This window comes from Schistocerca americana, chromosome 8 (assembly GCF_021461395.2).
Source record: "Schistocerca americana isolate TAMUIC-IGC-003095 chromosome 8, iqSchAmer2.1, whole genome shotgun sequence".
In the NCBI taxonomy this organism is placed as follows: domain Eukaryota; kingdom Metazoa; phylum Arthropoda; class Insecta; order Orthoptera; family Acrididae; genus Schistocerca; species Schistocerca americana.
The window spans coordinates 250,504,932-250,530,646 of NC_060126.1; the positions used below are offsets into that span (position 1 = coordinate 250,504,932).

General features: G+C 41.4%; 1 protein-coding gene across 1 annotated transcript in view; it reads right to left on the minus strand.

The window, feature by feature from the left end:
• The window catches only part of LOC124544780, a 144,145-nt gene that overhangs the window by 98,705 nt on the left and 19,725 nt on the right, over positions 1–25,715 (minus strand). The window contains exons 3-7 of the mRNA XM_047123460.1: positions 25,156–25,332; positions 24,946–25,072; positions 24,697–24,841; positions 24,478–24,620; positions 15,466–15,626 (exon numbers count right to left, since the gene is read on the minus strand). Of these exons, the coding sequence (XP_046979416.1) occupies positions 15,466–15,626; positions 24,478–24,620; positions 24,697–24,841; positions 24,946–25,072; positions 25,156–25,332 (753 nt within the window). The remainder of the gene's footprint in view (positions 1–15,465; positions 15,627–24,477; positions 24,621–24,696; positions 24,842–24,945; positions 25,073–25,155; positions 25,333–25,715) is intronic.

A 25,715-nucleotide genomic window follows, 5' to 3' on the forward strand; every position in this document is an offset into this window, starting at 1 on the left:
CTATTCATGTGCCCAGCCAGTTTCGATTTGGCCATTCCATTATGCACTGAGGTGACAAGAGTCATGGATAGCAATGTGAACATATAAAGATGGCAGTAGTATCATGTACTGAAGGTATAAAAGTGCAATGCTTTGGCAAGCTGTCATTTATACTCAGATGAATCACGTGGAAAGGTTTCTGATGCGATTATGGACGCACGACAGGAATTAACAGACTGTGAACAAGGAATGGTAGTTAGAGCTGGACACATAGGACATTCCATTTTGGAAATCTTTTCAGTGTCAAGAGTGTACTGAAGATATCAAATTTCAGGCTTTACCTCTCACCATGGACAACACAATGGTGAATGACCTTCTCTCAGTAAACAAGAGCAGCAGTGTTTGCATAGAGTTTCAGAAAAGAAACACTGCATGAAATGGTTCAAATGGCTCTAAGCACTATGGGACTTAACATCTGAGATCATCAGTGCCCTAGACTTAGAACTAGTTACACCTAACTAACCAAAGGACATCACGCACATCCATGCACAAGGCAGGATTCGAACCTGTGACCGTAGCAGCAGCATGGTTCCGAACTGAAGTGCCTAGAACCACTCGGCCACAGCAGCCGGCCCTGCATGAAATAACGGCAGAAATCAACATGAGACTTATGACGAACATACCAGTTACTACAGTACAGTGAAAATTGGCATTAAAGGGCTATGGCAGAAGATAACCAATACGAATGACTTTGCTAACACGACAATATCATCTGCAGTGCCTCTCCTGGTCTTGTGACCATATTGGTTGGACTAACTGATGACTGAAAACAGTGGCCTGGTCAGATGAGTACCAATTTCAGTTGGTAAAAGGTGATGGTAGGGTTCGAGTGTGGCACAGACCCCACAAAACCATGAACCCAAACTGTGAACAAGGCACAGTGCAAACTGGTGGTGGCTCCATAATGGTATAGGCTGTGTTTACATGGAATGGACTGGATCCTCTCGTCCAAATGAACCAATCATTGACTGGAAATTGTTGGAGACCATTTACAACCATTCATGCACTTCACGTTCCCAAACAATGATGGCATTTTTATGGGTGACAATGTGACCTGTCACCAGGCCACAATTGGTATGAAGAACATTTTGGACAATTCGAGCGAATGATTTGGTCACCCAAATCACCCAACATGAATACCGTCGAACATTTATTGGACATATGCAAAAGATCAGTTCATTAAAAAAATCCTGCACTGGCAACACTTTTGCAAGTATGGACAGGTACAGGGGCAGCACGGCTGAATATTTCTGCAGGGGACTTCCAGTGACTTGTTGAGTCCATGCCACGTCAAGTTGCTGCCAAGCAAACAAAATGTTAGTTTCCAGAATGAGATTTTCACTCTGCAGCGGAGTGTGCGCTGATATGAAACTTCCTGGCAGATTAAAGCTGTGTGCCCGACCGAGACTCGAACTCGGGACCTTTGCCTTTCGCGGGCAAGTGCTCTACCATCTGAGCTACCGAAGCATGGCTCACGCCCGGTACTCACAGCTTCAGTAGCTCAGATGGTAGAGCACTTGCCCGCGAAAGGCAAAGGTCCCGAGTTCGAGTCTTGGTCGGGCACACAGTTTTAATCTGCCAGGAAGTTTCAAACTGTTAGTTGTTTGGTATTGTAGAGTTTACCAATGGTGAGGCTGAGATATGTTGTAGTGGGAAGGTACGTGGACAAAGTTCACAGAGTGACTGCAGGAGTAGGAACCACGGCAGTAGAGACAATGATTCAAGAAAAATCATATCGTCTAGCAATTACATTGGGTGGGTGACAGAAAGCCAATAATGGGTTTGGGGGGAATGTCAGGAAGACAACAGGATCTCTCATTTCAAGGCTAGACTTGAGAACGTCTTCTTTAGCAGAGTAGCAGTGTGTTGTATAGATGGATCATTACCCTGTGACAAGCAGCATGCTTCTGAATTTTTGAAAGTGCGAGTTGTACAGGGCTATTACAAATGATTGAAGCGATTTCATAAATTCACTGTAGCTCCATTCATTGACATATGGTCACGACACACTACAGATACGTAGAAAAACTCATAAAGTTTTGTTCGGCTGAAGCCACACTTCAGGTTTCTGCCGCCAGAGCGCTCGAGAGCGCAGTGAGACAAAATGGCGACAGGAGCCGAGAAAGCGTATGTCGTGCTTGAAATGCACAGTGCGACGACACTTCAGCACGAAGTTCAACAAAGATCCACCAACTGCTAACTCCATTCGGCGATGGTATGTGCAGTTTAAAGCTTCTGAATGCCTCTGTAAGGGGAAATCAACGGGTCGGCCTGCAGTGAGCGAAGGAACGGTTGAACGTGTGCGGGCAAGTTTCACGCGTGGCCCGCAGAAGTCGACGAATAAAGCAAGCAGGGAGCTAAACGTACCACAGCCGATGGTTTGGAAAATCTTATGGAAAAGGCTAAAGCAGAAGCCTTACCATTTACAATTGCTACGAGCCCTCATACCCGATGACAAAGTCAAACGCTTTGAATTTTCGGCGCGGTTGCAACAGCTCACGGAAGAGGATGCGTTCAGTGCAAAACTTGTTTTCAGTGATGAAGCAACATTTTTTCTTAATGGTGAAGTGAACAGATACAATGTGCGAATCTGGGCGGTAGAGAATCCTCACGCATTCGTGCAGCAAATTCGCAATTCACCAAAAGTTAACGTGTTTTGTCCAATCTCACGGTTTAAAGTTTACGGCCCCTTTTTCTTCTGCGAAAAACAGGACACGTGTATCTGGACATTCTGGAAAATTGGCTCATGCCACAACTGGAGACCGACAGCGCCGGCTTCATCTTTCAACAGGATGGTGCTCCACCGCACTTCCATCATGATGTTCCGCATTTCTTAAACAGGAGATTGGTAAACCGATGGATCAGTCGTGGTGGGGATCATGATCAGCAATTCATGTCATGGCCTCCACGCTCTCCCGACTTAACCCCATGCGATTTCTTTCTGTGGGGCAAGCAGTACCAGATGTCACAATAAAATTTTATCAACCCAAGGAATACCTCTTCAAGTGGCATGTGAAAACGTCAATTCATGACAGCCACCCTGGTTATCAAATGATTTGCTTATATATCTGGCCCTCGAGGGTGAAGTACCGTATTTACCCGATTATAAGGTGATGTTTTTTCCCCCAAATTCGTCATTTGAAAATTGTATTTGTAGATTATACTATTGCTACCGATGTAGATGTTTTTAGTGTTCAATAGATTAATACAGGGGTTATCTTACATTTACAAATGTAGCTTTAGCTATTGAGGTTTCGTACAAATTTAGTTTCAAGAGTTCCAAAGGGTAGGGCTTCGCAAACAATACTTTCGATTAAATAGGCTCGAGATTCGCTGATAAACAGAAACTCTTCATAGAATATTGATCTTGTTTGATATATCACGCAACATTTGACTAGCAGCACTAGTGCAATGGATGGCGACATGACAAACTACGAAATAGGTGCTATAACAATATAATGCTCTGCTTAAAAAATTGACAGCATTAAACTCTATCAACTCACAAACTGTTGTCTTTGAATAGGTCTACAATAGAATTTCTCATACATGTATAGATAACGTATACACATATTTATGCTGCTTCTTAAGTAAAGGTAACATTCAAAGGTGAAAATCTTGTCCTTCATAAACCATTACATGATTCTGAACCCATATCAGTATTTTATTTGCTTATGAGAAAACATTACCAGCTTTTAATGAACTTTAGAACATGGTAACATTCAGATGAAATGAAAAAGAAAATTAATTGTGAGTTAAATGTCTAACAAACAAAATAAATCACATTAAACTGTCCGTAATTGTTATCGCAAGAATAATTTACAGCAGAAAGACCCGCTACAGAGATAGTACCGACAGAAGGTACTAGATCCCGGGACGAGCTGTAGTTTGAGAATTGGACTGTATCATGATTGCAATCTTTTATTCACGTATTAGCTGCTGTTGATACATATGACCTGCACCCTAGAATATATAGTCATCCATGCTTCATAGTTGTTCAAGCACAGCACTACAAAAGGCTTGGAGGGGGAACACTGACTCGATCTTAGCCAAGAACTATAATTACTGAGGGGAGGGGAGTGGTGAGCGGCCAGAAGATTTCGTCTTGTTGCCAACCATGGGAATTTACACTGCATACTTTGGCTTTTTATGAACATCCACCATGCTTAAACTGTAGTTTGCCTGACTCCATTTGTACTCTATTTGGCTTTAAAATAGGCTAAATACTAAACAACAGCATACATTTCTACAGGATATGCTAAGTCTAGACTGGGGCCAGTGGCATACTTACTTGTTTCACGCAGCAATGTTGTCAACGCTTACCATGAGGTATGGCACAAACAATAAGGGGGTGTCATCGGCAGATTCTACACAGCCAATGAGAGAGTGGAGGGCAGACGGTAAGTTTTTGTGGCAAATTACATTGTAACATTCTCACGACAATACAGAAGCAAAATCCACTGTGTGTTCAAAAATAAAATAAAACACACCATATTTGGAAGAAACATCCAAATATTTGTGAGAACGAAGATAAAACTTTCACTGTTTCCTTGTTAGTATGATGACAAAAGTAGTGGTACGACCGATGACAGGCTAAACAAAAGAGGCAGTGAAGATAAAAATTAATGTAAACAATCTTTTCATCTTATTTCTCCTAGTATTATCAAAATGTAGACAACCAATAAACGGCATAAGCTTAGAATAGGAGTAATGGTAACTTTTCAGGCACATAACTTACATTAATACAAGTTTGTAACTTTTTATTAGTCACAATATGTTAAAAAATAAATTTTTCTCATGGAGCTTCTTAAAAATGGGGAGGGAGGGGGGGGGGGGGGGGGTCGTCTTATACTCAGGAAAATATGGCAGTTACAGGTAAGAACGAAGTTGACTAGTGTGGCATAAACAAGGTTTTAGAAAGACTTTCAAGTCCCCGTTGAGAGAGGTAGAGTTCTATGGCAAAGAGGCTGTGTGTATGTGTTGTGATGGTGTAAAGAGAGGTTGCATCGACAATGACAAGGCAGGTTGTTTTCCGTATTTTGGTAAGTAAGGAGAAGGTAAAAATCAACAGCCAAGATTGCTTTTTCATAGTCTGGGGTGCTTGCTCCCGATGCCTCCTCCCCACCTGCAGCAGCGGTCTTGTGCGCCTGTTGTGTTTGCGGAATGTAAGTGCCACAACAACGAAATAAACTATTGCGGAGTTAACATGTTAATTTCCCTATTAAGCATGCAATAACAAGAACTTGTAAAGGGACTGAAAGAATTAAATATATGTTTCAGTTGTAAGTAAAGTACAGTTTTGTGATCTTTAGTATTCTTTAAGACCAATCACTTACTAAAGTAGTTAATTTTAAATATGGAAAGAGTATTATTTACGATCTGTTACGTGGTTCAAATATAAGAGTCACCTAGTGACTGCAACACACTATACATATATAAGGGGAAAAAAAGGTGATTTTGGCTGTTGAATGGTTTTTAGTAATTACAACAGATCGCTCTTCAATACTTTTGAAATGAGAAAATTCTATGGGTAGAAGGTTATGGTGTTGTGACCCCTTACAAAGGGCCTATTATTTGAAGGGCTTTCTACAGCTCAGTATGAATGGAAGAAATTAAGTCATTAGAAACAGTTTTGTGTGTTGAAGAACCAGAGATCTGACATTGCCCTCTTCTACATCTTCCTCAGTATCAAGTACTACAGTAGTGATTTCGATGATATTTTTCAGGAAGAACTGAGAAACAATGCTGGAAGTGAGGAATTCATGACCAGAAAGGTTTTGGGTGGAGGGGGATGGGGGGATTAGAAGGAGGAGGAGGAGGAGGAGGAGGTGGTGGTGGTGGTGGTTGTTCCTTTGGGATTTGGGTTAGAACTGTTCTAGGTAGATTTTAATGCTAATTTGGTTGTGGGTTGAGACTGCACTCTAATTTGGTTGTGGGTTGGGACTGGATGATGATGACTGGGCTCTTGAGGGCAAGAGGGACAGGGGTGAAGATGTGCTGGAATCAGGACAAGCCCAAGGCTGGACTTACTGGCTAGGAGTTGTTTTTTTGGTGGTTTTTTTTCTGTATATAATAACTGTGTTAGACAAGGAGAGGGACACCACTGAGGTTTATGTTCCTCAATTCTAATTGTACCACCAAGCAGCAAATGGCCTGATGAGTGGATTTTTTCATATTGGTAAAGTTAACAAGGAGTTACTGCACTAGACGCACCATGCACTTTACACTGTTTATGTCATTTTTATTCTTCACTATATTTTCAGAATTGGCACCTCATTTTATCATATTGGTAACTCAACACTTGCCAACAACATTCAGCTGATTCCACATAAACATGATAAATTTTTTCTTGAGAAGGTAGTTTCATCAAACTAGTTTATCTTATGGTCTGGTTTTTATTGGTTTAATGTTTACATCTGTAGAAGTTTGATGGCATCCTTCACCAAGATCTCTGAAAACCCTTCGTAGCAAGTGTTTTGTAGTTAATGAGGCACAAAAATCGAATGTCTGGTCACGTAAGCTGGATTCCTGTGAAAAAATAAGCAAGGGCATCCCTGCAAATGTGTCATCCAAAGGTGGTCAGACTTATGGGGGTGATTCTGTGTGTGGAAGGGATCTAGTACTGTTGACTGGTAGTGGGAGTATTTCCTTTGTGTGTGTTTGCTGAAGGTCTCATTAAGGTCTTTAAGAGACAGGTACTATCCCTCACACTTCATCTGCAAACTAGAATTTCTGTGTCACATCCTCAACCTCTTCCCCCACCCCCTCAAAAAAATACACCACACCCCAAAAACTAGCAACAAAGGAGCACCCTCCTCATCACCCAAGATCATCCCAGACTGGAGCAACTGAACCGTATCATTCTCCAGCACCATAACTATATAACTATATCACTGTGCATGGAAATGAGATATGTCTGCGGACTGTCCCTCCCACACCTCCAAAAAGTGGTAGTATTACATTGCTGCCCCCCCCACCATCCAACCTACATAATATCCTTATCCATCCCCATGGTACACCCACTCCCAATCACATGCCGCGAGGGTCATATCCCTGCGAAGACCTAGGTGCAAGGCCTGCCCTGTTCCTGCATCTGGCACATTCTGCTCCAACCATGTTACAAGCTGATCCTGTACTGTCAGAGGCAGGGCCACAAAACTGTGATCAAGAGCAGAGTTCATCATTCAGAAGCAGACAAAGCTGCTGAATACAATATGCTCAATTTCAATGAGTGTTACACAATGTGTGTCATCTGCCCCCTTCCCCTCAGCATCAGATTTTCTGAGCTATGTAGATGGAAGCCTACATTCTTCATTTACATAATCCTCCTGGCCCCAATCTCCACTAATCCCCCGTGCCCACATCCCGATCCCCACATTCTCCCCTTCCTCTATTCTGTCACCCCTCCACGTCACTACCATCGTGAACTGCACAAACTCACTGGTCCCTCCACCTGTGTGTCACATTACTGTCTCCTATACCTCCCTCCAAGCTATTACTCACACTTATCCCCCCCCCCCTTTCTTCATGACTCTTTTCTCCACTCACCCACTCCACCTGTATACATGCCGAACTGCAGTCCCACTATTGTGTACCAACGTGGCACAATGTAGCTGTAGCCAAATGTCGGCACTCTACATCGAGAAAAGATTTGTACAAAAGCTAGCAAAGTCTTTATTCTTGTTTGTGTGACTATCAATGTCAAAGCCTCTACTATTTGGTATGTTGCTTCCTTCACTCCTAAATTATTTACATATTGCCTGATATTTCCAAACCATATTTATTTCTTGTATCAGAGTTTGTTATCATTTCTGTAACATTCCTGCACCTTTTATACCTGGCTATTCAACTCAAGTGATGATTGGCAGGCAGCCAGGAGCATCTGCTGGTGTGAGCCAACAGCTGCACTTGATACAGTGCTTCTCTAAATCCAATCTCATCATTATAAGGAAGGTCATAGACTGTCACGTAACATTAAAGACTTAGTTCAAAGATTGTCTGTAAGCTGCCTCCCACGGAGGTGAATTACAATTCACTAGGTTGCTTCTCTTCTTCTTCTTCTTCTTATTTATTATTATTATTATTATTATTATTATTATTATTATTATTATTAGTGATTTAAGGTACTAGGTGGAGATGTCATTAGTGTCCTTGCTTGACGTAAATAAAAAAGACGTGGGTCAAAAGCTACTGAAAAATAAAAATAAAATTTAAAACCAAGTTATATCCCCACACAAAAATAGACAGATATACAGAAGACCAACCATAAAAATTGGACAAAAAGCAGCAGAATTACTAGGTAAAATCAAGGATAAAACACCAGTGCAGAAACAGTTAAAAGGGGGGGGGGGGAGGGGGGCAGATGACAATGGCTGGGTGAGTACTTAGAAATAATGGGTGACTGGGCTGCACTGCAACAGATCAAATCTCACACCCAATTTTTTGGTAGTAGTCCTGACATGAAAGAAAATCTCAAAACACACTCACCTCATTATCAGTTAAAGCAGAACTGCTCCTGTGGGAGCTACAGATCTGTCCTCAGGTCACAGGTCGTAATAAAATATACTCAACATATACTGTATCGAAAGCTGTGTTCCACACCTGTGCCATACAGGGGGTTCCTCGTGATGTAAGAGAAATCCACGAGTAAAAGGATTGTAAAGTTCTACTGGCTCAGTTCTTCATGGTTAGAAGGAGTGAAGCCACTATTGCTCTGAACGTTTCAATGAATGCAGCTCATTATTCTTCACTTCCAGCCACTAAGTCTCCCACCAACACACTATCTTCCACTTCACAAATGTGGTAACAGTCAGCAGGGGACTAAACAGCATGCAGCATGTGGAAAGGAGCAAGCCTCCTTGGCAACTGCATCAGAAAATTCATTTCCCTGGACCCCAACATGCCCTGGAACTCAACAGAAAGTAATTTCTGAATCGTTCGTCTGCAAGAGAAGAACATCCCACACTTCTTGCACCATACAATCTACTAGGTACTACTGCTCAAAGCTAGAAGGGGATAGAGCAGATGAGGAATTCCTTTCCACGATGATGTTTCATATGCTCTAGTGCCCTCAGGATAGCAAACAAACTGAAAACTGCTCTGGGAACCCCATTCTAAGGAAAATGTTGGGGAACGTGACAGAGCAGCTGATAAAATTTCCCTGCTTGCACCCATCCACATAAATGTAAAATAAAATCGGGGTGTTGATTTAAAATCTCATTAAATTTAATTTTAAAAATATAATCTGGAGTATAATGCTTACTGTAGATAGTCGTACAAGACATACCGTGGGCCTCTGTACTAGCTAGGGGGATCTACTCCACCTTTGGCTGGACTCTTAATTCCCTCCACCTGTAACAACTCAAGGCTCCCCCTGAAACAGATCCCAAATGGCCTAAATGTCCACAGAAGAATATGAAATAGCCATTCAAGTCGTGGCTGGGTAATGGAGTTGGATGATGGCAATTTTGGAACAGGCAGAGCCCTATATGCTTGGCATGCTCACAAGGAGATGTCAAATAGTCAGTGGACGCTCACCAGCTTCTGCACACTGGCCAGCAAATGAACTCATGCAACAAGCTCCTGTTGACAGCTTAATATCCTCATGGTGAATCGCGTCCAGCATGTTTAGGTATGAAGCCCAAAGTCACATATAAATCTGACAACCATATTCAATCCGATGCCTCACAAAGGTTTTATGAAGTTGGAGCAGAAGGGCATTTAAGGATTGTTAAAACCTTGAGGCACCTCAATTTAGTTCCTTAAGGTGTGGTAGCCACATTAGCCTTTCATCGAAGGTCGAGACCAAACAATTCACATTTTCCTTAAATTTATTGCTCCAATCACTTTACTATCAAATGTAATTGCCAAGTAGCTGTTGCATGAGTGGGAGATGTGCTGAACATGGAGAAGTTGTCCAAGGACACACTGTGGGACTCACTCCTCAACACCAACATAATACCCTTGCACTTAAAACACTACTTTGAGGGACACTATTCTCCTGCTTGCAACGGTCAGACAGGGCATCCTCAACCTTGTATCTAACATAACTTTCTGAGAGGAAGGAGTGTATGGAAGTGGTGAGACATATATGGAAACACCACCTGCAGAGCCGCAACAAAATATTATGTCTCCAGGCAGTATCAAAGGCCTTTCCCAAATTAAAGGAGGCACTGACACGTGTTGCTTACTTAGGAAAGCTTGTTGACTGCCACGTCAAGCAGCATCAGATTATCGAGTATGGGGCAATACACCATGAATCCACAATGAGAGTTATTTATTAGCAACCAGGTTTTAAGAGCCTACACTAGGCACCGGTTAACAGTACACTCCAGTGCTTTTCCTATGCAGCTTTTGAGACCAATAATACAATCACTACTGCTGTTAGCCCGATCCTTCCCTGATTTTAAAATCGGGACGAAACAGATCTTTCCAGGAAGTGGGAAGTATTTCTGTCAGATAAATTTCATTAAAAACCTAACAGAAGACCACCTCCTCCTGTCATACAGCTGCTGTTGACAGTTTTGAGTTCCACCTGGAAATTCTTCCCATACTTTGCTTGTAGGTGTGGACTTATTAATGGAGTTCAGTTACTTTTGATAAGACCCCTGCTTACTCTCTCTAATTATTCTTCTCGCCTTCGATGGTGCCATTCAAAAAGTCACAAGATTTGAATCTTTAGGGCGTCAGCTGAATGTTTGCATAGCCGCCCTCTTGTCTCTGAATGCATAAAAATACTCATCATTCCACCAAGGGACAGGCTGCCTCCCAGATGTTCCTGTTGACTTCAGGCTGGATGATCACCAGTTTGGTGAATGATTATTGTAATGTGATCCGCCCAGTCCTGGACACATTCACACAACTTAAAAACACCTAACTGCCTCCATTAAGCATTTCTGAACCACCATCTGAGCGGCTTCCTTTCATGATCTGCTCCATAAACCAGAGAGGTCATCATCCACTTCCTACTGAGTAGCGTCTGCTAGCACAGGTGACAACAGAAGAGGTCTACGATTGTAGAATAACCTGTAGGGCACTGAAATGCGCAGCTTAACCCATGATCAGCAAGATAATGACTTCAGTTTGTGTGACAGTCTCGAGTAGCTGACCCCTGAAAGTAGTGGTGTTGGATCTCCATAGCGCACTGTGTGCATTAAAATCTCATAAAAGGAGAGAGGAGAGGGCAGTCCACCATTAAGCTGTGTGAGGATCACACTGTTGGTGGACTCACATGATGGTGGAACAGTGAGCACACCATGACAAACTTGAGCTATTATCATAAACTATTTCAAATGTCCCCTCCTTCCTCTTAAAACACTAGAAGTACACAATCTGATTTAAGACTCACTGAGCCCTCTTACTACAGGCAACTTCATTATCAGGAGGATTAGCATCCCTCGTTTATATGGATGAGTGGGTGTGAGTACTCCCAGATGGTACACCTACCACCACTTTGAGTGGCAGTATTTATTAGATTTGCTGGGTGTCCATGTAAGAAACTAGGAACATACGAGAATGGTTTGACACTCCGATAAAAAAAGCAAGAAAAAAAGGTTTGTTTCGAATACAATTCACTTTACTTCTCAACAGTCTCATTTGACAGATATACTCTTGACCCAAGAGTTCCTCCAGCTTTTTTATCCCATCGGAAAAATAATTTCTGTCAAACTCTGCAAAACACTCATTGTCTACATCTTTCGTTTCTTGATTTGATTAACATTTATTCCCAGCAAGCCAAAGTTTCAAGTTAGGAAACATGAAGAAGTCACCTGGGGCTAAGTTTGGTAAATAGGGTGGATGAGGAACCAATTCGAAGCCCAATTCATGTACTTTCACCATTGTTATCACTGATATGTGGAGTGGTGCATTAGCCTGGTGAAAGAGCACTTTTTTTCCATGTCAATCTTGGTCCTTTTTCAATGGGAGCAAGTTTCAAATGATCCAATAATTTAGCGTAATGTGGTCAAGGTTTGGTTCTGCCTTCTTCTAAGTAATCCATGAGGATTATTTCTTGGGAATCCCAAAAATCATTGGCCCTCGCCTTAGCAGCTCACAAAATTGTCTGTGCCCTCTTCAGGGCACTTTCGCCAACCTCTGCCCATTCTTTTGACCGCTGTCTCCACTCTGATGTGTGATGATGAATTCAGGTTTCATCAAATCAGCACAAAAAAATTTGCAGATTGCAATTAAACATCACCAAACATTGTGTTGAAATGTTATAATGGATGCACCTTTAGTTGACTGTAAGCAATCGTAACCGCCCGCCCCCCCCCCCCCCCCCTCGCCACACTTTTCTTCATACCAATTTTCCATGCATGATATTATGCACTTGCTCAGTTGAAGTGCCTACAGTCACAGTAGTCTCACAAATTTCTATTTGGCAGTCTTGCAGTACTGAATCGCTGATTTTGTCAATGGTTTCGTATGTGGCAATCTCAACTTGATGGCCAGTGTGCACTTCGTCTTTGCCACTTGTGTGACCACATTTATATTCATTAACCCGTAAGTAAATGGTCTTCAATGAAGGTGCAGAGACCGTGTGAACTTCATCCAATTCCGTTTTTATTTTTGCGGCAGTCGAACTTTTCAAATGAAAATGTTTTAAGAACAGCACAAAACTCAGTTCTCTCCATTTTCAATTGCAGCCAACAGACTGACCAACACAGACAGCTGTCAACAATGAGCTATACGCTGTACACGGTTGAAATTCTTTATACGAACTTTGGAATATTCAAGCTTAACAATCATAAAGGCACAACAAAAATGCTCCATTCCTTCATGAAAATGCACCAGACTTATCAAACCACCCCCATACAGTTCCACCCAGACAGGGTCCCACTCAACCTGTTTCATAGAAAATAGGAAAGTTGTATTTATGGTTACTGTCTTACGATTACGAAACTACTATGGAATCTGACTTATCAGAAAGTTTGTAATCCTGCCATTCACAGGTTACAACTACGCAAAGAACTAACATTGAAGGTATTATCCCGACAGGTCTAGCGGCTGCAGAGATCTCTTTCTCATATCCCATGTATCAATCATCTGAATCGATTTGCTCATTCATTTTAAGTGACTTCAATTCCCAATCAAGGTTTCATTTGCGATGTCAGTAAACCAGGCTCATTATCAGAGAGAGGAGGGAAAGGGAGAATGGAGGAGGGGGGGGGGGGGGGGAGGAGGAAATGGATGTAGAGTATGGGAATGAGTCAACTGACAGACAGGAGAGAGTGGGAGAAGGAGATGGAGAAATGGGGTGGAAGAGGTGATACACAAAGAGAGGGGGAGGAGGAAATGGACTAAGAGAGGCAGGAGAAGGAGGTGTACTGAGAGGAAAGAAGTTTAGGGTGTCTATCCATGTCCTGTACATACACTGAAGTGCCAAAGAAAGTGGTATAGGCACACTTATTCAAATACAGAGATATGTAAATGGACAGAATATGGCACTGCTAGCGTCGGGAACACCTGCATGTCAGCAGGGGACTGTTCAACTTGGTGAAGGCTCTGTAATGGTGTGAAGCATGTGCCATTGGAGTGATATGGAACCACAGTATGTCTAGATACTATTCTTGCAGGTGACATGTACGTAAGCATCCTGTCTGACCACCTGCAGCCATTGATGTCCATTGTGCATTCCGACACACTTGGGCAATTCCAGCAGAACAATGTGGTACCCCATACAACCATCATTGCTACAGAGTGGCTCCGGGAACACTCTTCTGAGCTTAAACACTTCTGTTGGCCACCAAACTCACAAACATGAACATTATTCAGCATTTCTGGTTTTTCTTGCAACATGCTGTTCAGAAGAGATCTCCACCCTCTTGTACTCTTACAGATTTATGGACAGCCCTGCAGTATTCATGGTGTCAGTTCCCTCCGGCACTACTTCAGACATTAGTCGGGTCCATGGCACATCGTGTTGCAGCACTTCTGCATGCTTGCGGGGGACCTACACGATATTACGCAGGTTTATCAGCTTCTTTGGCTCTTCAGTGTATTTACCAATTGTGAAGCATTGCCAGGTTTGTTAGTAATTATATACATCAGTTCATTGAAAAAACATTCAGGCTAAACTGGTATTTATTGTGGATTTCCTTTCAGTCAGTAGAAAGCATGTCTCAGTACTATCAAGTCAATGAAGAAAGCTGTTACTGTTCAAGTAGCTCTCAAGTTTTGAATACATACAAATAGAGATACAAAACATTTTCCATAACTATTTCGTCACTAAATAGTTGCACAGTTTCATCACTAAATTGTTGCACAGCAAATTACTACTGCAAGAAAAATTTCAAAGTTCTTCCCTGGCAATGCTGGAAGCAGAGCAGCACGGTTCGATAGCCAAGTGGAATGCTGGCAAGAAAGAACTACTGATGGAGCTGCAGTGAACACAGAAGTTATTCTGACACCCTGTAAAGGCTGAGAGCTCTAGGAAGCAATGTAGGAAAGTGACAACATGGCAACTGAGGAGTTTACTGACATGGCAGAAAAGAGGGTTGTGAAAACCTGAAGCCCCCAAGAGAGATGTCATTGCCACCCCACTGTAGCAGAGCACACAAGCTCATCCTGTGTAAATACTATTAATTTTCTGTGCTGTTATCCTGTCTAGTGGAGAGGCCTGTCTCAGTCAACCTTCTGCTTGTTGAGTAGCCTTTGATCTTCTATTGTGTCAAGAGGAACTTGGTCACTGATAGCCACAGTGACAAATACCAGTGAAGACTGATGGGTAGCTGTGGCCATCATTATCCAGTAGACCCTCTGAACACCTCACTTGTAGGACCTGGGGGCAGTTCGTTACCCTTTGCCATGAGGGCAAGCCACTGCTGCCACTCACATCTGTTCCTGTGGCTGATGTTAGTGTTGCCAGTATTTCTTGGCAGAGGGCCACAGCACTTCACTGAATGATTTCATGTACTCGAAGCAAAGCTGGTAGATCCCTTGCCTATATATCGTCTAGAACAGGATCATGCATTCTCTGGCTATCATCTCACAAAAGTTGTGTGCAGCCTCATTTTGAACAAACACAACAGAGCACTAACATATACGAGGTGACGGGCCTTATGATGTTGCTGCTATTGAACTGATATATTAACAACTGCACGTCACATGCTAACCAATGCATTCTGCGGCAGTAAACTACCACCACCCTTGCCCACACTGGCTGCCTAAATGTCGAAAGCATTAAATGCTGAATTTTGAGGACAATAAATGTTTAACATTGTAATACTGTTTTAATACTGCCTTCAGCTGACAGACACGCGTCTACTCTCCACGTCAGCAAATCCACGTCTCTTGGGTGGTCAAGCATTGATGTCATTCCTACCCCTAGAACGCTAAAGAATGTAGATGAATGAAGGCATTCAAAACTAATGCAAAGCCTGACTTATTTCGTCAGCAGTATCGAACAGCAAATATAACAACTTCACTCACCAACGGTTCAGTTCTGAGATACGATGAACATTTCCCAAGTGTTCCATTTCTCTTTTGGGTAATGGCTTTATGAAGCTGAGATATATTCCACTTAATGTTTTTAATGACCTCGGCATCTTTTTGCAGGTTTTCACACCTTTGACTCAGCGCTGTGGACCACTCTGAAATAAAATAATTTGTCAAACAATATTTCATTTCAAAGTAGAAATGTTTGAAGTACTTAAATAGCCACATATCTGTACACACTTACAATTTTAAAAAATAAGAAGAAAAGGAGTGAGAGCTTTCTAGCTTATTTTACATATTTTCACTTACCATTGTTTCATACACTTTTCTGTAGCAATCAATGTATTTAGTCAGCAAAAGGAAACAAAAAATGTTGTGTATATATTTCCTCCTTAACGTTATTTGTTGCCAATAATAAAAATAAGTCTCCCTTTAACAATGAATAATAATACCACATTTAATAAAATAAAAATTATTTCCATGTACATACTGCCTTAGGGGTCATAGTCAGGTTCCATATTTCAGTGTGAATGTCTTCAACCTGCTCCCATGACAAAGAAAGGAACCAATAATCCCCTCAAGTGGAAAAGAGAATTGGAACTGTACCTCCTTAGCCACCCTTACTAATTTTCTTATCATCTCAAAACAGTAGCTGAGAAGTCCTGTTATTTTTATGACAAGCAGAAATGTTAACTGTCTGCAGGCATCTGTTCATACCGCATACAGATGGCTTTTTATTCCATAAATATTATTATGGTGGTGTAAATATTAAGCTATCAGTAGCAGATAAACAGTAGCTGTTTAATAGAGCTGAGAAAGCTTTGAATGCAACTGGTGTAAGCAAGTATGGATGAGGTATCGAATATATTGCTTCCCCCTACTTATACCTCCCGAGGAGATCACGAATGTAAAATTAGAGAGATTAGAGCGCGCACGGAGGCTTTCAGACAGTCGTTCTTCCCGCGAACCATACGCGACTGTAACAGGAAAGGGAGGTAATGACAGTGGCACGTAAAGTGCCCTCCGCCACACACCGTTGGGTGGCTTGCAGAGTATCGATGTAGATGTAGATGTATATAGCACTGTAGTGATAGTCTGTTGTTACCAGAGTGAACAAAATAAGTTTAATTGCTTAACTTGTTCACTTACTTGAAGGATCTCCCTTATGGGATCCCAAAAAACAAAAAAAAGGAAAAAAAAGAGTGAATGAATGATTGCATGAAATAAACATAACTGATCCCCACAGTAAGTGCCATAAGCACATCTTAAAAAAGAGGGAGGGAGGGAGAGGGAGGGAGGGAGGGGGAGAGAGAGAGAGAGAGAGAGAGAGAGAGAGAGAGAGAGAGAGAGAGAGAGAGAGAGAGAGAGGGGGGGGGGGGGCAATGACACTTAATATACACACACCATAATCATTCAACCCAATGGTAACGTAGCTCATACAGCCTCTAGTTCTAATTGTGTGTGGGTACTGGTACCATAGAACACTGTACACTGTGATAAACTAATTTAATAATTATTTACTTTGCCCCATTACCAATCCTGCTTTTATTTACCTTTTAACTACTGTAACTTATTTCCATATATTATTTAGCAGCCACATGGGGTAGCCGCGCAGTCTGAGGCGTCTTGTCACGTCCGTGCGGCTCCCCCCATCGGAAGTTCAAGTCCTCCCTCGGGCATGGGTGTCATCCTTGGCATTGGTTAGTTTCAGTTAGATTAAGTAGTGTGTAAGCTTAGGGACCGATGACCTCAGCAGTTTGGTCCCATAAGACCTTACCACAAATTTCAAAATATTATTTAGCATCTGACTTTCTTATTTGTATCACTGACATTAGTAGCACTCACTGTCATCCTCCTATCTATCTTCCTTTTAACATTGTTGCATGAAGCTTGTTTTTGTTCTATTAAGATATACAAAGGGCGTTCAGAAAGTATTGCACAGTCTCTAATTTTTTTATTTTTTGCAGGAGGAGAATTAAATTTTTTTGAACATACTTGGAACATTTAGCTGTAAGTTGGTAAATAAAAGTAATTTCTTTTATTTACAGGTGAGCCATAATGGACAGTGAAGTAGAGGTCAGGTTGCGACGTCAGTCGGTGATGGAGTTCCTCTTCAAGTCCGGCGATGACTCTGCCACATCAATTCACAGGAAGTTGCTCCCTGTTTATGGGGAGGATACAGTGGATCGCAGCACCATCCAGCAGTGGTTGCATAGGTTTAAACAAGGTGATTTCTCTCTACTGGACAATCCACAATGCAGTAGACCATTGACGGCAGTGAGTGATGTGAATAAGGAGACCATTGATCAAATCATCCAAAATGATGGATGTGTGATGACATGACAGGTTGCTAAAATCGTTTGTCATTGGGTAGTGTAGTATCACTGGAACAGTCACTAGGGTACAGAAAAATCTGTGCATGTTAGATTCCTACATTATTGACGAGCGAAATGGAAATGATGAGGAAGAATGTGTGGAAGGGTCTCACGAAAACCTTTACTGACGAGTGGCAACAGTGCTTTGATGGTGTCATTATCCACGATGAAACATGGTTGTTTTTGTCCAAATCTGAGAGCAAAACTCAATCCATAGACTGGCGTCATCCGGATTCCCCTCGGAAGAAGAAACCAAGACTTTCACGAACAGCAGGCTGAAAGATGATGGCCTCCTTCTTCTGGGATCAGTGTGGTGTCATTTTCATTGACTTTCTGGAACCTGGCTCCACAATTAACTGAGACCATTACTGTTTGCCATTGGACAAGCTGTGATGTGCCATCAAGACCCACAGACCACAGCTTCAGGGTCACCTCATCAGACTACACCATGACAAAGCCAAACCCCATACAGCCCTTATGACGCACAAGAAAATCAGGAAAATGGGTTGGAAAATTGTTCTTCATCTTCCCTACAGTTCAGACTTGGCTCCGTCTGATTTTTAACTCTTTGGTTGTCTGAAGGCCCACCTGCATGGTAAAACGTTTGATAGTGAGAAAGACCTTATTTCCTGTGTCAAGCGATGGTGTAAAAGTCAATCACCAGAATTTTACCAAACTGCATTTACATCATGGAAAGAATGTTGGGCCAGATGCATCACAGCTGATGGAGGCTACATTGAGTAGGCTCAATGTATAGCTAAATGTTCCAAGTATGTTCACAAAAAATTTCATTCTCCTCATGCAAAAAATAAAAAAAATTGGAGACCACTGTGCAAAACATTTTGAATACCCTTTGTATTCATTTTAGATGGTAGCACACAAGACTGCCAAGTCACTGGCTCAGGTTAGATACATGCTTCCATCCAATATCCAATTTCTGTATTGCTCTGGTTTGGTTTGAAGAAACTGAACGAAGAGCACATTTGGCAAGTACCACAAGGAATATTGATTCGGATTTCCAAAAATGATCAAATGACTATCAGATAAAATTCTGCTACACAAGCTGATACCATTAATTTCGATTGCTCTCATAGTGTGCACTGCTGCCGAAGCGTGCGGCATGTCCCCGCCGGCCGACGTGGCCGCAGTACGCTACCAAGCACAGCCTCGGCCTAACCGTAAACAACCCTCTAAGAAACTGCAGCAAAACCCACGGCAACTTACTTCATGTCCGCGGTGTTTTACGAAACATTCATGAGAGAATTGTCCCCAACGTTGGGCCGTGTGCCACAAATGCAAAAACAAGGGTCATGTGTCATCCGTTTGCAAATCCGACCGCATACCTGATGTTCATGCACATAACGCTGACTCTGCTTCTGTGTTGTCTGTCAATTGTACTACTTCCCTTTCAGGGAAGTTATTCCTCACTGTCCAAATACTTCGTCGGGATGTTCGCATGCAGGTGGATACTGGTCCTGCTGCCACTATCATCAATTCTCAGACTATCTTCAGTTGGGTTCTCCAATCCTGTCACCCGTCACTAGGCAATTACAGACTTACAATAAACAGAAGATTTCTCTCTTGGGACAATTTGATGTTGAGGTATCTTACAAATCTGTCGTTCGCACTGTTCCCATATTTGTGGTCAACCATAGTAACGCAGAGAATCTTTTTGGTTTCGATGCCTTTCACGTTTTTGGGTTCTCCATAGATGACTCTGTCAATATCGTCTCTGATGCTACTCCTTATGCTCAATTGGATTACTTGTCGACGACATTTTCGTCCCTTTTTTCTCCTGGGTTCAACTCTCTCGGGATGGTATTCGTCCGCTTCAGCAAACTGTCGCTGCGATCGATGCCCTTCCTCACCCTGCATCTGTTAAGGAACTGCAGGCCTTCTTGGGGAAAATAGCATACTATCACAAGTTTTTACCGTCTGCTGCTTCGGTGGCTCAGCCGTTGCATTGCCTGTTGCATAAAAACGTGCCTTTTCACTGGTCTGCGTCACGCAATGCGGCTTTCCAGAAATTGAAGACTATGCTGAAACAGGCCCCGTGCCTGGCTACTTGTCGACCTGGCCAACATCTTGTTCTTACTGTGTTTACTCGATCTGTGACTTTCATGTATTGCGTCTTCCTTGAAATAGTTGAAGTTATAACAAAAACATGCAACATTTTCAGAAAATGGCTCTGCATATTCCTTGATGGGGCTTTCAGCAACATGACCTACAAATCCACAGTCAAAGCTGTAGAAGTGCATGGAATTAAGACCATAATATGTACGTGGATTAATACCAAGCTGAGTGGATGGAAGACAGAAGTCATCGCGATGGGATGTGAAAATGGTGACAGCACCACTACAGGGGGTACGCACAGTATGTCCCCACACCTGTGAAAACTAGAGGTGCATCAGCTCATTAAGCAATATATGTGTCAAGGATACACAGACAATTTAGTCATATTAATACCTGGCAAATTTGTAACTACTGATAGAACATTGGCACAATAAGCTCTGAACGTTGTGCAAAATTGGTATAGAAAACAGGATCTAATGGCTATTCCCAGCGAAACTGTTGTTGTACAGTTTATGAGAAAGGGTATCTAAAATACTTACTGGAATCTTATGCACTTCAACAAAATTCTACAAATAGGGGTGTGTGGTGATGAATCCAGGGATAACCATGGATGTGAAACTAACATGCACCCCTGAGTTAAAGAATACATGTTGCAAGGCAAGACTTGCTCCAATTTACATTAGGAAAGCCTGTGAAAAAACTGGAGTCCAGGCCCAAGAGCATTAACTGGATTTACATCTCTGTAACAACACGTATAATAATTTATGAGGCTAGAGTACAGTGGAGTAAAGTAGAACAGAAGGCAGCTGCTAAGAAGCTCAAGAAGGTGCAGAGAAGGCAGCTGCTAAGGAGCTCAAGAAGGTGCAGACAAGGGCCTGCCTCGCCATAATCGGTGGAATTAGCAGCACTCCCACAGCTTAGTTCGAGACTACGTTGGACATTCTCCCATTACATCTTAGAGCTACAATCGCATACAGGTTAAAAACTGGAAATCTTTAGGATTTTGGTCCTGTGCAGATCAGTTATCTGAGCAACAGTCAAATTAAGACTACTACTTAACTCATTAAAAAAAGAAAAAAAAATTAAACAATCAAGGTCAAGTGAAGGGAGTACACAAGACTATAAATTTATACTGTTTCAATAGTTGTGATATTTGTCTAATTTTGCAGTCGTAAATGAACAGAATTCAACTCACGTAGTTTAAAGGTTTGGTAATAGGCAGACACATTTAGGTTGAGAAGATACTTCAGTGGTCACAGATTAATCATTTTATACAGAACAACTCAAATTTGAACCAATAGCAGTGTACAGAAGAGAGATTGTAATCAGGAGTCCCAATTAATCACCAGTGCAGACCATCATCTGCTGAGAGAGTTGTCTGTTAGTTAAAGGGGGGAAGGATTCTGTTAAGTTGTCTTGGGTGCTGGTGACAGCATGTGCAACAATATCAGGTGCGTGCTCGAGTCTACTTTAGAGTCATCAAACAGTTTACGTTGCTGACTGGCAATTTTATCCCTGAGCTACAAAAATTATTACTTACTTAAATTCTCCACCTTTACACAAGGGCTTTCAGAACTGTTGAAACACAAAAATATTTCACTATTAGCTGCTTGTTTCACAAGCAGGATCAATTTTCCACATTTTATTGTAACCTATAATTGGGAGAAGTAGTTTATCTAGAAGCCGATGCCTGACGTAGTTGAGAATTGTTGCTACCTTATTAACTGGCAGAGATAGGAATATACGGCAACTCGGCTGCAGGAAGTATATTGATTTAAAATAAAAAATAAAATTTCAACTTGCCTTATAGCATAACAAACAGAAAAGCCTGATCCTTTTATTTGTTAGTAAGACCCGATCATATGATGATAAAAAAATTATGATCAAAGGATACAAAAGTGCTTCACAAAGTAAATATGTGAAAAGAAATAATACTCATTTCACTGACAAATATATTTTCAATAACTACAATCAATATTTTTCTAAATAATGAAAAAAAAATTCACACTCTGATACTCCGGTAAGAAAGACTGAGACTGCATAATGGAATTACACGAACACTTTTTCAAAACCCCATAACTGTCTCCTACTCCAATGGCCAAGTTTGAATTTTGGCTCAAAGGTGCCTACAACCTTCCTCTGTAATGGTACTAAGACATGGCACCCAGAGACTTCTCCCTTGGGCTCAACAATGCTTCAGGTACGAGAAAAAGACCACAGCTCAGATGTTCATGTGACAAAGTGCATTAATAATTTCACATTGGCATCAAATTTCACCACAATCCTGCCATACACCACCGTGGACTTGTCACATGATAACAAGGTTGACACAGCCACTCTTATCCACATTTCACTGCTGCTTTTTTCGCCTCTCTGATGGAGGTCAGAACCACGATGGCCAGCCATTGGAACCAGATGGTTTTCTTATGAGAGCCCAAGGGTAACATTTCACACACACTGTCACTCAGAACCAAATGAAAAAGTCTTAAGGGGTAGCATAAGGTTGTCAATGAAAACACCCCTTTTCTTGAGACATTGATTCCCACACATTTTGCAGTGAAAAATAACAGTTCGCAGTGCTATGAGCAAAATTACTATATACTTGACAATCTTTGGCACTGGTAACTCCTCCTAGGCGATTCAACCATTCTCAGCAGATATCACAAGACAGCAACCCCACTTAACATGATCACACCTCTTTCAACTACAGATGCAAATGCAATTAAGCTCTGGTGTACAGGGTGGAACCACTAGGGAGCGTTCAAAACCATTCAATGAAATCTGAACTTGATCAGTAGCAGCAAAGGGTCCTTATGTTTTTTCAGTGCTCCTGTTTCATGTCCTCCCGTGACGTGATCACGGGGAGGGGGGAGGTGTTGACACAAATGGTTGCTCTAAGGCCCCCCAGTTTGGCAAAACCCTTGGTGGCACCAACCCACATTAATTGAGTATTTTCAAAATTAGCATTGACAGAGAAAACCTGCAAAATACTCCCAGGTGGCTGCAGGCGGGCAACTAGCCTTTGAGATGCATAAGCCAGTTGGGTAGGTTTTCTCTGTAATGGTACATTTTTAAAGTTGGATGGGTGCCATTGAAGGTTTTGCAAAACTGAGGGGTCCTAAAGGCACTCTTTGTCATTTTATTCTCACACATGTCAATGTTACAGCCCGCTTTGATCATGTCACAGGGGTGCGCAACAGGAGCACTGAAAAAGCACTAAGACTCTTTGCTGCTCAGATCACATTCAAATTTCATCCAAAGACTTTGAACTATACCTACTGGTTATAACCTGTACACAAGAGCAAAAATTAGTCACATTGCACGCCGAAGGGGTACGATCACGTTCAATGAGGATTCAGCCCCACAGAGAAGGGTTGAAATGTCTGAGGGTGGAGGCAGTGTCAAAACAATCTTCCTGCTGCTTGTTGCACTGCGAACTGTCGTTTTTTTTACCGCACAATGTGTGGGAATCAGTGTCCCAGGGGAAAGGTTGGTTTCACTGACGCCCTTTATGCCGCCACCTCGCATCCACGAGGCCTTTTCATTTTGATTCTGAGTGGTGGTGTGTCTGAAATGTTTTCCTTGGCCACCCATAAGCAAACCACCTGACTTAAATGCTGGATATTGCAGTTTTAACCTCCACTACAGAGGCATCAAAAGCATGGCTGAAATGTGGGAAGAGGGGCTATTACAACCTTCACATCATGTGACACGTTCAGTGTGACATAATTAACCCACTTTATACATCAAATTAACTTCTCATCAGTGATATTTTTTTGCATGTGTAGATACCTTGCTGTTTTCAGTGTCAATGAGCATGAGGTTGAAGTCTCAGGGTGCCATGCTTTCGCACCATTACAGAGAGGGGTTGTAGGTACCTTTCAAGAAAGTTCAAACTTATGCATCAAAATGGGAGACAACTACTGGGCTTCGTAAAAGTGATACTTTAATTCTGTTGCGCAGTGTATTTACAGACTGTTTACACCTAAAGAATATTTATGTACTGTCACAAAGGAAAAAATCAAACTAGAGAGCTACAGGGCATACTTTGAGGCAGTACATATTCCAATATTTTATACAAATCTAGCCACTGCATGGGTCTACTGTTGGGCTGTCTCTTTGTGATACATTGAACACTCTGTCTTCCACTCACTTCTTATGGTTTCTGTATGTACTGCCTAATGACTGGTCTCACCACAAAAGAATGATCTTGAACGGGAGAAAGGGAGATGATGCAAGTAAGCCACAAGGAGGATGTAGATACAGAGGAGGGAGCAATGTAAGAGGACATGAGAGTGGCCACATAGAGGCTCCTGAACAACAGTAAATACCAGAAAGTGTAAGTCACATAATTTTCTCTCTCTTCAATTTGTGATTGATTTTAATTTTAATTGGTAAAGTTTAAAATATACCTACCACAAATGAGTGCGCTTCTCCAACATAATGTTTCTGCATTTAGTCTGTTTGTAAACAAATTTGCACAAAACAATTATTTCATTGATTCATTTGTGACTATTGGAATAGTTTTTATAATTTAACAAAAGAACAGCCATATTACCTTTTATGACTTTTTGGTCATACCCTGAGAAGACCAAACTTTTCATATGTTCTGGAAGACTATACTTCTCCATCTTCAATTTAAGATCTGCTGTCAGCTCCATCAGCACCTTTCGCTTTCTCTCTATTTGTAGCTTTAACAATCTTGGAAAAAGAGACAATTGTTACACTGGTATTACAAATGATAGTCAGTGGGCAATTTAGTCAGTGGTATATTTACCTTTCCTTATTCTTGTTCTTTACATATGATTGCTCAGCACACTTGGTCTGCATTTTCAAATGTTCGTCTAATATATCATTCATAGATTCTAGTTTTGTTAATTCTTCCTCATCCTTAGGTCTTCTTGCTGGATGCATTACGATCCCTGAAAGTGTAAATACTGAGTATTTGATATCATTACTTGTGAGGCAACCACTACCAACCACATTCAATGAGATTAAAAAAGTATTGCAAAATCATTCATCATACCAGCCATTTTAAGATCATTTTTCATTGCAATTAATGTAAGTTTGTACAAGTATTGCACATATTTTTCTCCTGAAGGCATAAGGAAAAATGATTTAACCACTTTTGGCAGGTTTTCCTCTGGATATTCCTGAGCAGAAAAGAAAATATAATAAAATGAATAACAAACCTATTATGAATGCCGGTGTAATTTAAATGAAACAACATACTTACATCACTTATATCTTTTGAAAAGCTGTGGACCTGAGAGTAAAAACTATTTTCCCTTTTCTTGTCTAACATGATGTAAAGCAAATTCTGCTTGATGTTGTATTTATCTCCATCAATGAGAGAGAAAAGGTAACAAATTAACTCGTCTGATGCCCTCTTATTTGGCACTGAAAACAGATTCTAAAAAAAAAAAAATGATATGAAAATACTAATGTTTCAACACAATAGTTTTGAGAAAGAAAAAAGATAAGCTAGCTTGTACAACACAAAATCCCTTTAAAATCAAATCTCTACACTTACTTCTTAAATTAAACTAATGGAAAATGAAGTTTCACTTCTCCTTGATCTTAAATCTAACCTGAAAGTACATGGCCAATTACCAACCCCAACGACAATGAGTACAGGAATTACTTACAGGCTCACTATAATTTTTCTTACTCATGTGCTCAAGCAGACCTCTACTAGCCATTAATTTTAACAAAATTCAGATAGCCTACACAATGCCACTAAGGAATAAGGGAGACCAACAAAAGTCTTGTCTCAAGCATTACACACCTGTTGGT